The 15834-nt window shown below is 45.4% G+C and overlaps 3 protein-coding genes across 4 annotated transcripts; all 3 read left to right on the top strand.

The window, feature by feature from the left end:
• The first annotated feature begins 13 nt into the window (after positions 1-13).
• On the top strand, positions 14-5627 carry LOC130530028 (uncharacterized). 2 transcript variants are annotated; one of them, XM_057040861.1, is made up of 17 exons: positions 14-619; positions 712-727; positions 1124-1228; positions 1326-1420; positions 1525-1587; positions 1753-1852; positions 1952-2100; positions 2195-2263; positions 2340-2406; positions 2800-2960; positions 3061-3108; positions 3187-3232; positions 3325-3476; positions 3632-3700; positions 3778-3829; positions 3969-4076; positions 4188-5627. In XM_057040861.1, the coding sequence occupies exons 1-17, from the start codon at positions 527-529 to the stop codon at positions 5132-5134; spliced, it is 2340 nt and encodes a 779-aa protein (XP_056896841.1). In that variant the 5' UTR covers positions 14-526; the 3' UTR covers positions 5135-5627. The 2 variants fall into 2 exon arrangements, with proteins under 2 accessions (XP_056896841.1, XP_056896840.1); XM_057040860.1 differs by having other exon boundaries at positions 17-619; positions 2800-2984.
• Positions 5628-6167: 540 nt separating this feature from the next.
• Positions 6168-11810, top strand: wu:fl23c11 (interleukin-17 receptor C). The gene is made up of 16 exons (XM_057040870.1): positions 6168-6543; positions 7232-7259; positions 7346-7480; positions 7568-7630; positions 7720-7826; positions 7943-8054; positions 8118-8159; positions 8599-8729; positions 8811-8873; positions 8944-9001; positions 9091-9323; positions 9826-9873; positions 9982-10033; positions 10134-10229; positions 10319-10357; positions 10511-11810. Exons 1-16 carry the CDS (start codon positions 6412-6414, stop codon positions 11296-11298), a joined length of 2127 nt encoding a protein of 708 aa, XP_056896850.1. The 5' UTR covers positions 6168-6411; the 3' UTR covers positions 11299-11810.
• Positions 11811-11954: 144 nt separating this feature from the next.
• Positions 11955-15809, top strand: LOC130530049 (protein disulfide isomerase Creld1). Its single transcript, XM_057040916.1, has 11 exons — positions 11955-12227; positions 12636-12756; positions 12938-13020; positions 13147-13257; positions 13423-13514; positions 13596-13775; positions 13863-13958; positions 14042-14125; positions 14203-14298; positions 14379-14519; positions 14600-15809. The coding sequence occupies exons 2-11, from the start codon at positions 12640-12642 to the stop codon at positions 14818-14820; spliced, it is 1221 nt and encodes a 406-aa protein (XP_056896896.1). The 5' UTR covers positions 11955-12227; positions 12636-12639; the 3' UTR covers positions 14821-15809.
• Positions 15810-15834: the final 25 nt, after the last annotated feature.

Here is a 15834-nt window from a genome sequence, read left to right as displayed (position 1 = left end):
ACAGAATTTTTGCACGGCTGAAGGTAAACTGACAAATGGACGTAAAGCAGTGGCGCGGAAGCCCACATCTGGCGTTGCCTGCACTTTGATATTAAAGTCTGAGCTCTGCGGGTGAGTCCAAGCTTACAAGACCAGTTTCTGATTAATGATTCCCAGGGACTATATACTGTATATTACCAGAGTCGCTGGAAACCTTCCTGGGCTTTATTATAAGGGCAGGAGATTAGCGCACGTGTGAGGGCGGGTCCAAAAAGCTGCTGCTGTGTTGTCGGTGTTCCTCTCTCGCTACCTGGAAGGGACGGAGGTGAGAGGTGGGGCCGAGATGGATACGATTACCCAAGCTGTTACTCACGCGTCACGCCGACATCCCGAAATACACGGCCGATCGACCGGGGAGCTGCGCTCTACCGACGCACAAGCTGCGCTCTTTTGCGCGCAGCCACATGGAGCAGCGAGCGCAGCATGACTTCCTCGGAACGTCGAATCCCATTAGGGGAAGATTTTTAAAGGCAGTTTCAGATTATTGATGTGTGAGATGATTCTTGGCGTCGCGGTGGCGTTCGTTGCTGTCGCGGTGTCTTCGCTGGCAAGTCTGGAATGCTCACTCCCAACCTGTCGGGTGGGTTTAACGTACATTTCTTTACATTACAGTCTTGATTCTGGGGTACTCACTGGGGAAATGTCTGTGTTCTTTTTCTTGTTTCTGTTTAGCAAGGAAATCCACTTGGTAAGTTATTTTTATTGGCGATTGCGTTGCTATTGATGGTGTTCAGATTTCTGCTCCTTCACTTCCTCCGCTGTTTTTTTCTAGACAAAAAAAGCTTTAGGTCTATTTTAATTTTCCTGTCCTTGTGTCCCTTCTGTATTGTGTGATAATAATTTGTTGTATGATTTTATTTTGATGACTAATTCGTATTTTGCTGTATCTTTATTGTCCGATTTCTTTTTTTAAAACCGATTTTTCTGAGCAGAAAACTGCTTAATAGTAGATCAAAATTGGTTAAATAATGATCCATAAACTTGATCAAATATTAACCGTACTAACCAGCCTTATAGACTTACAGCAAACTTCCAAAGTAGTTTTGGATAGACTGAAGAGCTTCGGGATGTTTTGTCTGCTCAGATTATGTTGACGGACGCTGCCCAGTGAATGTGACCGCAGTCCCCGTCCTGGATTCTGAGGGTTACTCTGAAAATCTCTCCATCCACGTTTGGTTGAAGGCTGACGGTATGCACGTCCAGTCCCTCTGTATGCAAACAGCCTCCTGCAAGTGTGTTTTTACATATTTTAACTGCAATGCGTTTGTGCCTATTTCTCCTCCCAGACCTTAAACGTCTGAAGATTAATGTGACGGAACATCATTCTATGTCGACAAAGATCTTTTGCCCTATTAGAAAGAACAGTCCAAGCAAGCCAAAGGTTGCTCTCTGCACCTTCTCCAAACTGTGCATGTGCAGTTTGGTAAAATGACGGTGAAGATATGGTCCTGAGGTGTCATCTGTCATTCTCTATTCTTTCCTTAGACAAAAGTTAAAAAAAAGGACCCGAAAATCAACTGTCCCCACTGTAACAGAAGTTTCTGTCTGGTAAGAATAAAATCTACTATTCATTTTTATTCTTATTCTCTCAAATATCTCTGTTAAAAGTACAAACAGACACAGCTAAGGTGTAGATAATGCTATGCGTAAATCAACAGGGCTTTTGAGGTGAACACACGTGCACTCTGTGTTATTAATGTCTTTACTTTGCAGTGGGAGCTGGTTCATCGTGTGAAGCATCAAGCAGGCACAGTTGTCTCTGTGCGCTACAGCACAGCGTCGACAAGCTGCAACATCAGCTACAAAGTAAACGGTATTCTGGGAGTTTTGCCACCTTGTGTTCTTATATCTTCCGTGCAAATCCTTCCTTTTACATGCTGATCGTGTCCCAACGTGCCCGTCTGTCACTCAGATCCTGTCCCAGCTTTTGAACTGGAGGCGAACCAATTGTCCAAATCCTTTAATGTCACTCTGGGCGCTGGTGACAATCCAGTCTATGCTAGGTATTGCTACAGATACAGTTACCCGTGCAAAAGCGTTCGAGACTCTCCCCCAAAACATGTAGGTGCCACTTGTACATTGACCTGCATTAAAAAACCCCAAACCAAACACTCTTTCTATTAAAATGCATGTAATACATCCATGTTTTCTGCAGATCATTCCAGCTCAGTCTCAGTCAGCTGTTCTGGATTTCCCTTTCTTGCTCCCCTGCACCTGCGTGGAGGTAGTTCCCCTTCTATAGAATTCAACATCTGTCAGGTTGCCGGATAATTTTTCACTCAACTCCTTGTCTTTTCCAGGTTTATTACACCTACGGTGATTCCCGTCGTAGCATAAAGTGCCCATTTTTGAACCAAAATTTTACAGGTGTGTGATCTAAAACTCACTTACATGGTTCCTTTTTATTACTATTGTGTACTATAATTGACTGCAGAGGGTGTGTGCCATGGGACAGAAAGGATTCTCTTTTCATTTGTTCTTTGGAAGGTGGCGGGAGATGATGGCAGAACAAATCTTCAAATTTTATTACATTTTAGCGAAGAGGATCATTTTTCTCCCTCCCACAAGAACTCTCCCTGGGCTTTAGCATGATATACTGTATATAAATGGCTCCTAATTTGAAGAGTTCAATTTCATAATCATTTAAATCATAAAGGTTGTGTTCATAAAACCAAAACATTTTACCTGATGTCATCAGATCCTGTTGTGTAATAGATTGGGTTAAACACGCTGTTTCAGTGTTTTTAACATCCTCCCCAGATGCCACAGATGTCTGGCTCTCATCTACGCTCACGCTGCATGAGACAAGTTTCACGTGGAGTTCGATATGTGCAGCCAGTCTCTTCAACATCTCTGCCTCCCTCTGCTGGAGGCTGCAGGATCACCTGTGCACGTCCACACTCGGGTCGCCACGCCTGAAGGTAGAGGAAGACAAACGGCAGTTGGTGCGTTCCAGCATTTATGTCAGTGATTGATGGGCCATTTTACTCTTCTAACTCCCCATGTGTGTGTCCTCCACAGAAATATAACACATCCCTGCTGGACAAACACCCTCTAATGTGTGTGCAGGTGAGAAGAGGGCAGATGTGTGTGGATTTTAATCAGCACTTGTCGTCCCTTCGTATTCATTTGAGTTTTGTTTTTAAGTTTTCTCTTCAAGGCAGCCATCACGTCTACTGCCCCTTCCCTGCTGGTGAGTTTAAAAGGAAGGAATCCATGTGTTATGTATTCCTTCTTTTGCTTGAATGGGTATTACTTTTTAACATTCCTTCCCGTTCCTCGCAGATTTGTCGTCGTGGGAGGTGTACCTGGGTCCAGGCGGGCAGGGGGTGTTTTTGTATATCACATCTTCAATTCCAGCAATGTTTTCGGCACAGTTGTGCCTTCAGAAGGATGGAACGTGTGTGCCCCTGGGAGAGATCCACTCTGTCACGATGGTAAGTGCAACATTCTGTTCCAGAGGTCAGATTTTGCACAAATCAAAGTAACCAGTATTGTTGACATTGCATTTTCAAGCATCCACATTAATTATAATAATTTGTCAAAACATCTTTATAAGGCTAATGTGCACTTGATGCGATCGGTGTTGCAGATTGGGAACGCCACAGACACAAAGATGAAGGTGCCTGTCTATGATGTTGCTCAGGAGCCCTGCGTGCAGGTGAATACCAGATCTGATAAAGGCTGGGTTTATTCCTTTTGGTGTCTCCTCTCACTCTCCCTCTGCCTTTTGTGCAGGTGTGGCGGTCGTCCCCTCCTCTGATCGGCAGGAGAATTCTGTGCCCAGACTGTGAGTGCACTCTAGACTTGTGTAGAAACTGGCAGGTTCCACCTGTTTGAGTCAAACGGGCATCACTTCGTGCCTGAAGATGCGAAACTCGACTCCTACAAAGTAAATAGAGGCATGTCCTTCTCTAATCTATTTACAGACACCCACAGGCGACACGGACTGTACGCTGTGGCTATACTGATGTTTATTTTCACCACTGCAATTGTCATAACTTTCCTTCATCGTCTTACTAAGAGTGGAACTACAGGTCTGTTGGCTCCATTAACTCTTAGCTCTTGATAAATATCAATCATTTATTGTAACTCCTTATTTCAAACTGTCTAAATTGAATAACATTCACATTTGTCCACATCTTTAGGTTGGTTGTGTATCCACAAACCGGCTTTGTTGGTGTGCTCATCGGAGCAGTCTGCTCACATCTCTGCTGTATGTGCATTAGCCTCCATCCTGCAGGGGGAGCTAAGTGCCACAGTGCACATGGCTTTGTGGGCCCTAACATCACAAACCAAGGATGGGGCCCGGGCCGGTGTGGCTGATCTGGGGCCACTTCCTTGGCTGTATGGGCAGTGGGAAGCTGTGGTGAAAGAGCAAGGAAAGGTGCTGATAGTTTGGAGTTCAGAGGCCAAGACAACCTACGAAAAGTGGAAAGAACAGAGGAAAAAAGGAAACAAGACTGTGATGAGCCATAACAATTACAGCAAATTTGAGAAGGCGCATGAAAAGCTTCAAGAGAACACGGTGGAATATTCCAAAACAAAGAGAAAAAGACAGAAAGATCCAGGTCAATCGTGTAACGATAAAGACTCCCAGGAGGAGCCCTGCACGGTGATAGCGCCAGTGTTTATGGCTGCTCTGGCCTGCTTAGAGGGGGCCATAAAGAAGCACAAAGGTCAAGGGGTGGCTTTGGTCTATTTCCAAGGTTTTTGCCACAACAGAGACATCCCAAAGGCCTTTCGAGGTGTTCCCCGCTACTGCTTACCTCAGGATTTCCGTGGTTTATTGCAAGAGTTGGGGGCAACTCAGGGACCGATAAAAACAGGCAACTTCGGCTCCCACTGCGTGCCCAGACTCCTGTCCAAAGTAATGTCAGTGTGGCTGGCGCGACAGCTGGCCCAGAAGCTACAAACACTTATACCTCAAACACAAGGAAAGAAAAAGCTGAGAGTCACGTCGTCACAGGAACAGGCGTTATGTAAGACGCAGGACAAGCTCAAGTTGCCGCCGACAGAGGACACGGCAGGCGCGGGAACTTTACAAGAGCGCGAGCCTCTCCAAGGGTCACCGACGAGAGGAGAAGAGATTTAATCTCGGGTTTCGCGTGTCTGATGGCGACGGGCTTTTGTTCTGCTTGAAACAAGATGCGTGCTGAGAAACATGAGCTGATATTTTTATTTTTTATTTTTTTAAGTCGCCTCAATGGCGTAAAAACGGCCTCCATGTTGTATACGGGATGCCCCGCTTCCCCTCCCCCTCCCTGGTTATCTCTGCTGCATTTAGTGCAATAACAGAGTCTTTTTCATTTCACACGTGACTGAAACCGCAGTGTGCACCTGTGTCATGCTGCATCCGTACATCATGGGACCACTATGAAACTCTGCTAGCAAATATCCTTCTTTCCTCTTGAGCACATCTATTGATTTCCCGCATTTGTTTCCACATGAGACAAAGTCTTTTACTGAAAAACGGCAGGTTGTTTTAAGCCAAACAAAGACTAAACTTGTGCGGTTTTGGCCAAGCATGTGGAATTAAAGTGTTTTTACTGGCAGCTTCTTATTAAATCTTTGCCAAACAAAGAAAATTGTACCGTGTTTTGCCTCTCATGTTTTAGGTCAATACTGCACGTGCGTGTTTGCGAGAGAATGAATTGCCTGTGTTCCTTAAACTTCCCTGAATCTTTACGTAGAATTGACAAGCAGAGGTGAATGACTCACGCAGAACTCACACGTTGGCACATGGTTAAATAATTCCGTCCAGCAGGCATGCAGCACCAACAATGAGGATTATTAAGAAAGTTGCTCAACACTGTCAACAAAAACTCAAGCTTAAGGAGCTCTGAACAGACACAACACCCTTCTCCCCACATTTATATGCAAGCATAACCTGCATATTATACAAAACATCAGGATTGTAAAAAAGCTTTTAAGAGTTCCACTGAAAGTGTCAAGTACTGATTAATAATTAAACTCCTCTGTAACTGGACTAACGCCCTGTAAATGAAGCAAATCAGGTGTGTGTGTGTGTGTGTGTGTGTGTGTGTGTGTGTGTGGTAAGAAAACAAAGCACTAAGTAATTTATATAAACGACGTTAACGATGAGAAATCTGACTAGTTGGAACTTGGCGAGCCTTTAAAAACGCGGGGTTTCGCTTCTAAACACCTGAACGGGTATCGTGTTAAGACACGCCCACCGGGCTGTCAGACACTTAGGAAGGAGATATGAAACAGGGCAGGTCAAGGTTGCTGTCCGGGAGAGCAAGGAATGCTCCCTGGCTGCCTGGAAAACTGTTTTGTCTGAAAGCGTAACGGTGGCGCAGCGTGAGTGCGCACGGAGCCGAGCGCACGGGCAGACGGGGAGCCGGGGAAATGGCTCTCTCTGGGCACATGTTGGCACGTGTCTACGGCCTGCTGTTGTCTCTGCTGGGATTCTACTCGTTCTTGGCAGCGGGGCGGATAGAAACGGTCGATCTGGAGGCACCTGAACTCACCTGCAGCGAGGTACAGTATTTAAACACCCGCTAGGACTTCACGTTTATGACGCACCTTTTTACATGTGTATACGTTTTAAGTAGATTTAGATACAAATAATCTAGAAAAATTAATTATAAGGAAATTTAAGAACTCCACAAGATGAGTCATTCCCCCAGAGTTCAGAATTTTTGCTAAAGCCAGTCTCACGAGTTCTCATAAGGACTTTCAGGAATTGCAAGGTCTTAACATACTTGTTTAGAGGAGACAGAAAAATCTGCTGGGTTTCAAACCAGAATTTTAATATGTAAAACGATGACTCTTCCACACAGGTAAATCGTCCGGACTTGTTAAGTTTCTGTCATCCTAGCCTCAACTTGAACTTGGTAATGCACTTGTTCATTGTTTTAACTGCTGCTGGAAACTTCGGCTATTCCAAAACAAGAGTTAAAATCTTCATGTGCATTACAAATGTGAGACTTAATTATCTCTCTGTTTCCATTGGATGAAAAACAGAATCTTGAGTCCAGGTGTGGTTAAGTGCTGTTGGACGTATGTGTAAGAGCTGTTGATTCAGCCGCAGGGTGACTTTACAAGTTTTGGTTTAAGGGGAGTTGCGACGCCACAACTGTCACTGATCCAGTTTAGCTGGGTATTAGAATGTGTAGAATCATTGAGCATTTTATCTTCATCCACACCTTTTTTCTACTATCTTCAGGCTTTGATTGACTGCCGCATGAGCTCAGGTACCAGCGCAGTCACCAAACACTGCAGATCTAGTCACACTGGTGACACTGGTGACACGTTGTCTAAACCAGGACTTTTCCCACAGGCTCTCCATACTCGGCTGCTCTGCCTGATCCAGATGACACAGTCATTGTTACGCGTGTGCATCTCACAGAGGTTCTGTGTTGTCCAGATAAACAGGACTGCGACGCTTGCCTGCGGATCCTCATCGAACTGCGAGGTTTGTAACATCCATGACGTCTCTTTGTGCATCGGGTCTCCGCTCAGCCGATGTTGCAGGTTTACAACATTGCATGCATTGTTGCAGAGGTGGATGAGGCACAAGAGCTTCCTGCAGAGTCTGGGAACCATCAAGAGGACGCCGGAAGCGGTCAGTTTGGGCCCAGAGGTGCAGAACCATAAACTCCACCGTGCACTCAAAGTGAGCTCCCTTTCTCTGCTCTCTGTGTTCACTTCCAGTCAAAGTGTGTCTCAGCTCTCCAGGCTCCAGCGAGCTCTGCAAGACTGTCCAGTTCAATCTGCCGTATTCCAGTTTAGAACAAGCCCACCGACATCACACGTACGAGGTACTTCCCTCCTGTCATTGTCTTTTCAGCTTCATCAATGGACAGATAAGTCAGTTTATTTAAGAACTGCACCTGAAGGTTTGATGCCATTAAATTGCATCGTCTCTTCCCTGCAGGTGCAACTGACAGAGAGAGTGATGTTTGGAGTTCCTGTTGTGGTCCAAGTCGATTCACAATCACATGGGCCAGCAAACATTACAACCATCACAGTCCCATCTTTAGAAGAAGGTAAATTTGTGCACTTTGATGTCAAAGCAGATAACACATTAAAATAATACTTCTCTCTCTCAGTTTGCTCAATGGACCTGGAGGGCACTGTAAAGGAATGTGATGGTAAGAAAAAACATATAAACAGCAATAATTAACCCCCACGCCTTCGTATATTCTCTTAAATGGAGGTATTCGACTATTCCATTTCATATATTGACCACTAAGTGTAGCAATATCTGAAATCATAGATCTTTTGCTTTAAAATCTTAACAAAGACAGAAAAAGGACGTGTCGTTGCGTGACCCATGATACATTTTTGTGGATGGAATTCATTAAAATATCATGTCAGATTTACTTTCAGTAGAGAAAAGTTTCTTTTCAAGTGCTTTACTAAAGTGCAGTTTAATATCATGGGCTCTATAGTGTCTCTACAGTCGTCAGTACTGGACTCAAATGTCATAATGTGCTTTTGGCAGAGAAACATTTCAGTAATGTGCCCTTTAATTGCACAATTGCAGTAAAATTCAGAGTCAGATGATGTAGAAGTCTTACGTTTTTCCAGCCCCAAAACTCAGAGTTGTGACAGATCCCAAGAGAGACGTGGTGCTTCTTCAGCTGGAAAATGCTGCCGCAGGAAAAGAAGTCATGTGTCAAATGGTGATGGATGAAATGCCTGGAGAGTTCTTCATATGGGTCAGTCATTACAACCATAATAATCAGTTTTGGGTCTGAATGATCTAATCAAATGTAATCTGATCTATTTTAACTTTGTAGCCGAAGGGAAACAGAGAAGTTGTTCTTCCATCAAACACTGTCGCCCCTTGTCTGTGCTTTCAGGTAGCTGATATGTCCATGCAAAAAAAAAAAGGGAAATGTACAGAGGACATAAATAAGTCTTTGTTTTCAGATTTGGTGGACAGGAAATGGGGTGCGGAGAGAGTTCTGCCCTTTCAAAAACCAACCAGGTGACAGAATATTTACAAATGTCAGCCTGAGGCCCAGATAAAGAGGTCTGATGAACGAGTTCATTGTTTGCAATGCTTGTTATTCGCAGGTCTAGTGGAAAGAATGGTCCACAACATCTCTGTTTCGATGGCAGAGACTCAGATGAGAGATGGCAAAACGGGGTTGACCTGTAATGTGACTGCCCCTTGCAGACTGGAAGCAGAAGTATGGCTGTGTGAGAAAGGTCAGCCCGGAGGTCAGTGTGAGGAGGTGTGGGGCTCTAGGCAGAGACTGCACAACCACGCCGACGCCAGCTGGAGAATCACACCATATGGACACCTGGTAAAAACACAGAGAAACACTTGCAGCATTGTTACGTTCTTCACTGGAAATACTTTATTGGCACCTTTGGTGACAAATCAACTGAAATGACTCATTGGGAAAAAGCACAAAAGCGTTGGAGAGTGCAGAGCTCTGCCAAGGCACTGCAGTGTCTATTGTTGTCAAACAAAACAAACGAAACCCCATAAAGCCTGGCATTAGTCAAATTTCCAGACTGTGCACAAACAGTAATTCAATATTTCGTGTACGTTATTTTTAAAAAGTAGGCTAGATCTGGAGTTGAAGCTTGAGTGCCATCTGTCGTTCATTTAGTGGTACTGCATGCAATCGTCGGTTATTCTTGGTACAAATCACCTAAATTCAGATAAACCCCCAGAAGTTAGTCATCTACAATATTTTGGTTTGTCTTATGTTCAAACGAACAGATAAAAGCTGACAGTTTACTGCTCAGATGAGGAAGGACTAACGAAACTGTCGCTGTGTCCTCTGATTTCCTTTTCAGTGGGCTGGAGAGTTTAACGTGTCCTCAAAACCGAGGCTTTGTGTTCAGGTGAATGTTGTCATGACGTGATCGGTGTCACCGTGCGTCAAATACAAACACCTTTCACTGCTTTGCACAACAGTCGTTGTCCTAACTGGGACTTTTGCTCATTTCCAGATGAAGATCGCTGGGATGGAGTCAGCGTTGGAGCCTCAGTGTCCATTTGCAGGTAAGATTATTAATTATTGTCCAGCTCAAGATGAAGCTGCTTTAATGATTGACTGTATCGTCCACACCATGCCTGATGATTAATGAATTGGTGTTTCCAGGCTTTCGTTGGAGATGGAGCCTGCTCCTTTTTACTGGATTACTGCTCATTTCTTTGTCCTTACTGGGAGTCTATTTACTACAAGGGGCCCTCAAAGGTCAGTGTTTTATCTTGTGTAGTGGCGATTCCTTGAATGTTAAGAGCAATATAGTAAGTTAAAACTAACCCGGGGTCTGTCCCTTCCAGGAAATATGCGGAGGTGGTTAAAAGAAAATGATTTAAAAGGTATGAAATAAAGCAGCACCCTTGTGTACAGGTAGCATGTCAGCTATAAATATTTAACTAGCTGCAGGTTAGTTCAGCTTCATACATGAATTAGAGATGGAGGAAAAGAGCTAATAGCTTATCGTCAGCTGTTTTTAATGTTGCTCTCTATAGGTGCAGTAGGTGGCAGCCAGGTGGTGTTGCTGTACCCGCCCGACGCTGACCCCGCTTTGCCAGGACTGATGAATCATCTGGGCTCATCCCTGCATACTCTTGGTTTCACCGTTTCCCTGGACCTGTGGAGCCAGGGCGAGCTCGGCGCCCTCGGCCCGGTTCCCTGGCTCCACTCCAGGCTAAACCAGCTCAAAAGACATGGGGGAAAGGTGGTCTTGGTGTTGACCCAGGCCACCTGGTTAAGGGCTGAAGAATGGGGGGCGCAGAACTGGGACAGAAACACTTTCAGGAGAGGGAACAGAGATGTGAAGGATGCCGTCTGTCCCACATCTTCGGATGTCTTCACGGCGTCGCTGAGCTGCGTTCTGGCAGACTATTTGCAGGGCCGTGCTGGGGAGCGGTTTATGTTGGTGCAGTTTGAATCGTTTCCACCAAAACCTCCCGGCGGGTTTAGGCCTCTGCCAGAACTTTTCCGCGGCCTACATGTGTACAGCCTCCCATCCCAAAGCTTGGGGTTCCTGACCGAACTGGCTGGGGCTTGGTCAGCCGGTAATGCATCAGCCAGGCGGAGAAGGGCGGGCGTCCTCAGGATGGCGTCACGGTTTCTGGCACGGAGGCTATCTGGGTTCACGACAGCGAGCACTGTGTTGCACATCGGAGGAATGCCGCAGAGTTGTGTAGCTGTGGGCTCCTGCGAAACGGTACCTTTACAGCCACCTACGGGCCAAATTTCCCCCCCATCCGGCCCTGAAACAAACCTCCAGGTCACTGATGTGGGCTGTGTCTGATGTGCTGACCTTCATCAGCCTTGATGTTCTTTGACTTCATATACTTAAAGTAAAACAGAAAAAAATCTGTTGTAGTCAGCTATTTCCAGGTGTACATTTGTTTCTACAGAAGCAGGATTGCACATGAAATAACTGGAAAACCTCAGTGAAAGTTGAAGGATGCTACGAGATATTCCAAGGAAGGAAAATCAGGGTCTGCTACAGGTGCAGGAACCTTTAAGGTGGAACAGAAATGCAAATGCAACGCTCCACCAGGACCGTCTACTGTGTGACACATGCTAGAATCAGCGTGGGAGACTGACCTACATACCAATTTTGTGTTAAGAACATCTTTATCAGCGTGTTCCAGCTGATAAAATTCGCTTTCCGTTGGGTGACGTCACTAATTAATAATTACCACTTCCAAGGAGACTGACGCAAAACTATTCACAACACCATTATCTCAAACAGTGTGGGACACATATATCGTGTACATTTTTAATTAAAGATATATTTATTTAAGAAAAACTGAAGCATTTTTGTCTTGGATTACTTTCCCCACGCATGGTCGGTGCTTTTAAAATAAATAACCGTGGGCTCAGAAGCATATCCTGAGTCTGAATGCCATATCTGTCTACTGGATTTCAGGAAGGTCAGAGTGTAATCTAACCCTGTCCCAGCTGCAGCATTAGTGGTTTCACTGGTTTATGGGCGGTGGCAGGGAGAGAACCAACTGGAAGCGTTTCGCTGCTTCATCCCAGCAGAAGCCGCCGTGTGCTCCAGCCAGGCGCCTCCTGCAGCTGTGCGTTAAAGGAGCTGTTGTTTCGGCTGAAATGGACCCGTCGACGCTTCTAGAGCGGCTCTGAAAATGTGAAATCTGCCCCCCCGCCGTGTCGAAGAGGCTGGAAATCGCACGATCGGCGGAGCAGCCGAGGTGGCTTTGCTATAAGGTATATAAACACTGCAACAAGACCGCTCCATTTCTAAATAAGCGCACCCACGGCTGGGATCCCGTGGATAGATCCGTTTGCTGCCAAACACAATGTTGGTGGAGATTGTGGTTTGCAGCCAACTGACGTTATTGACCTTAGCCAGTTGCTAGTTGCTAAATTACGTGTGGTGCTGATGTTGAGCATGCTAAGCTAACGGTAGTAGCGGAGCATCCTAATCCGGCTAAGGTGCTTTATGAAATTAAAAAAAACCCAACAGAGTTTACAACAGCTATAATGTTAAAACCCAAAGGAACAATAAAACACATAATTAGCATCACGCGTAATGTGATTGTCTCGCGTAATGAGGATTACGCGTAATGTAATTGTTACCACACAGAAATTCACTAAACCTATTTTCCCCTGAAGAACCATGTGGTGGGCCAGGTCCTTCCTGCCTGCTCTGGTGCTCCTCTCAGAGCTGTCGGTGGTCAGAGTCCAGACAGCCCCCTGTCAGACCTGCAGAAAACTCACCGAGAGCTTCATTAAGGTACTGGAGAATCTGCACATCCGGCCCTTCCATAATCGGACAGCGTTCCCATTTAAAAGCCTGCACCTGAAGCAATGCTATTTGTTTTTGTGTTTGCATCGATTAATTTATTCCTTCATTAAATGCCTTCAGACTTGCTTTATGAAAGGGTTTTTTTTGGTGTTATTTTCACCTGTTTTAGGGCTTGGATAAAACAGCCAATAAGAACTTCGGAGGAGGAAACACAGCCTGGGAGGAGGAGAAATTGGCTAAATATGCACGCAGGTAATTGATTTTTACATGATTTTGTTTCCAGCTTTGTTTAAGTTAAGTATTCAAGATGTCAATGATGCGCTTGTGTAAATGTGGACACAATCTAGTGGTGATTATTCCATGGCATGTGTTTTTCAGCGAGACTCGACTCCTCGAGATCGTAGAAGCTGCCTGTGAGAAAACGGATTTTGAATGTAACCAGCTGCTGGAGCAGATCGAAGACCAGGTGGAGACGTGGTGGTTCCACAGGTATATTTGATGTGTTCTCTCTTAATGGGAATATTGTTGAATGACCCAGAATAACAACTGCTGCAAATGAGCAAATTCCTATTCATTCAGTAATGCCTGTATTATAATTCAGTGTTTAATTACCTATAATCTAATGCGTGATGTCAATGTTTATGTGTTCTGCAGGCAGCAGGAGGCACCGGACCTGTTTGAATGGCTCTGCATAGAGGAGCTGAGGCTTTGCTGCCCACCTGGACACTTTGGAAGTGACTGCAAAGGTGGGAAAAACAAACAGATTTTCCTAACATGTGGTGTGTGTGTATAATTCATCAATCGCTTATTTTTTTTTTGCAATCCAGAGTGTCCATCAAGCCCTGGCGGTGTGTGTGGCGGCCTGGGCCGCTGTGAGGGGGAGGGGACCCGTCTGGGCGATGGAGAGTGTGTCTGTGACCCCGGATACTCCGGCCATCTGTGCCAGAACTGCGCCGACGGCTACTTCAGAGAGAAGCGCTCTAATGAAAGCCTGGGAGCCTGTGCAGGTTGTTGCCAACCCTCGTCCTGAGGAAAATCCCGTTTGAAGTCGTGAAAAATTGACTCGCCGTTTCCCCGTCTTTCATCCCTGGCAGCATGCTACTACTCATGCAGGAGGTGTTCGGGGCCAGAGGACTACAAATGCCTCGACTGCAAACCCGGCTGGATGCTTCACGACAACAAGTGCGTGGGTGAGTGCAGCGTTTCACCGCCCCTGTCCATGCTTTCCCTCTGTTTCTCCCTGGGCCTGAACTTTCTGGGTTCTTTTCGGTAGACATCGATGAGTGTGGAACAGAGCTGGCTCGTTGTCCTTCCAACACCTACTGTCACAACACGGATGGATCGTACGAATGCAGAGGTCGGCTGGTTGGTGTATCGGATGGTTTTGTTTTAAATCTAAGGTGCCCGTTTATGAATTTCTGTGTCCGTGCTCAGGTTGTGACCAGGCCTGTGTGGGATGCATGGGGAGCGGTCCCGCTCGTTGTAAGAAATGCGCTCGCGGCTACAGATTAAAAGGAGCAAAATGCCTCGGTGAGGACACATGCTAACGTGATGCTATTAAATATACATTACAGGATCATTTCAATGGTTGATTTTGCTTCCTGACACAGATATAGATGAATGTAGCGAACGTGCAATAGCGTGCCCAGGACTCAACGAGGCGTGCATCAACGAGGAGGGCTCCTTCCACTGCGACTGTGCCGATGGATTCATCCGAAGAGACAGCATTTGCGTCGAGAACACGCCTCCCGGTAAGCGGTTGTAGCGGTGACGCTGCACACAGATGCCGCTACAAATGTCTCATGTCTACTGTTTGCCTGCATCTCATCAGCCGGGCCAGAGAAGGGGCTGTTTGACGACATAACCGACGAGGAGGTCCTCGTGCTGCAGCAAATGTTCTTCGGCGTCGTCATCTGCGCTTTAGCCACGCTTGCGGCTAAAGGCGACATGGTTTTCACAGCCATTTTCATCGGGGGTGTCGCTGCTATGGCTGGCTACTGGCTGACAGAGAAGGGGGATTATATGCTGGATGGATTCCTGAAGGGACGCTAGACTCCTTGAGACCAAGGCACCAGACTGGACCTCGAGGTACTGGCCCATTTGGGTAAATAAGACTCATTTTCGGGGCAGCAAGCTGTGTCCCCATACTGCTGGACTTTCAGGGAATTTACTGGGGAGTTACTTGAAGGGCTTGGGTTTATTTATGTTAGAGGAAAGCATGTGGATGTGAATCATAGAGCAGATCTGCACTGCTGGAACGGACACTGAGCTCAGTTCCTCACTCACGACGGTGACGTAACGCTGCCGTTTGCTGGGATGCATTATGCAGTTGGATATTTCATCTGGCACAGTCACATCACTCTAAACCTCCATACTATTATTGAACAAGAGTGCTTGTGTAAACACCTCTGAGATGCGTCAGCATGGTTTTAGCTCATTTTCCAGTCACCACAAATCAAAACCGCACTGGATATTTTCGTTATTTAAACATTATTTATATTCACTGAATTACAGCAAAGGAATGGACGACAGTGACCTCTTTACCTACTGAGTGATGCCGTTTTTAGGTAGAATGCATGAAAATAAGTTTTGAAACGAATGGTACTACACTGTATTAAGTTATTGTCTTAGTGTAATTTTGACTCAGCTCTGGCTTCAGCGCTTCTCAGATTTTATCCTGCATGCCTCATTTTTGATTCAATTAGCAATAAATATGATAAGCAACCCATTTAGATAATTCTATTGAATCAGGTCAGCACGCGTCACTTCCTGTCATTATTTCCTCTGATTTGAGAACCAAGAGAAAAGTTAATTTTAATCAAAAATAAGCCATTTTAATCAAAGCCATTTCCTGTTGAATTTGATTTATCTTGGGATGAAATTTCCTCTCTGTTTGTGTGTGTGCACAATTTCAATGCATTTTTTAATGTGTCCTTTGTTATTCTTGAAGAGAGAAGCATCATTTTGGCTGTGCCGTTCCTTCCGTTTCCCAAAGTGTGAAGTTGTTTATTTTAAAATAAACTGTATGTCTCTGCTTGTGATTTTTATATCCTACTTTAATCTGAA

Source organism: Takifugu flavidus, chromosome 8, assembly GCF_003711565.1.
Source record: "Takifugu flavidus isolate HTHZ2018 chromosome 8, ASM371156v2, whole genome shotgun sequence".
Taxonomy (NCBI): domain Eukaryota; kingdom Metazoa; phylum Chordata; class Actinopteri; order Tetraodontiformes; family Tetraodontidae; genus Takifugu; species Takifugu flavidus.
This window is presented reverse-complemented; position numbering and strand designations above follow the sequence as displayed.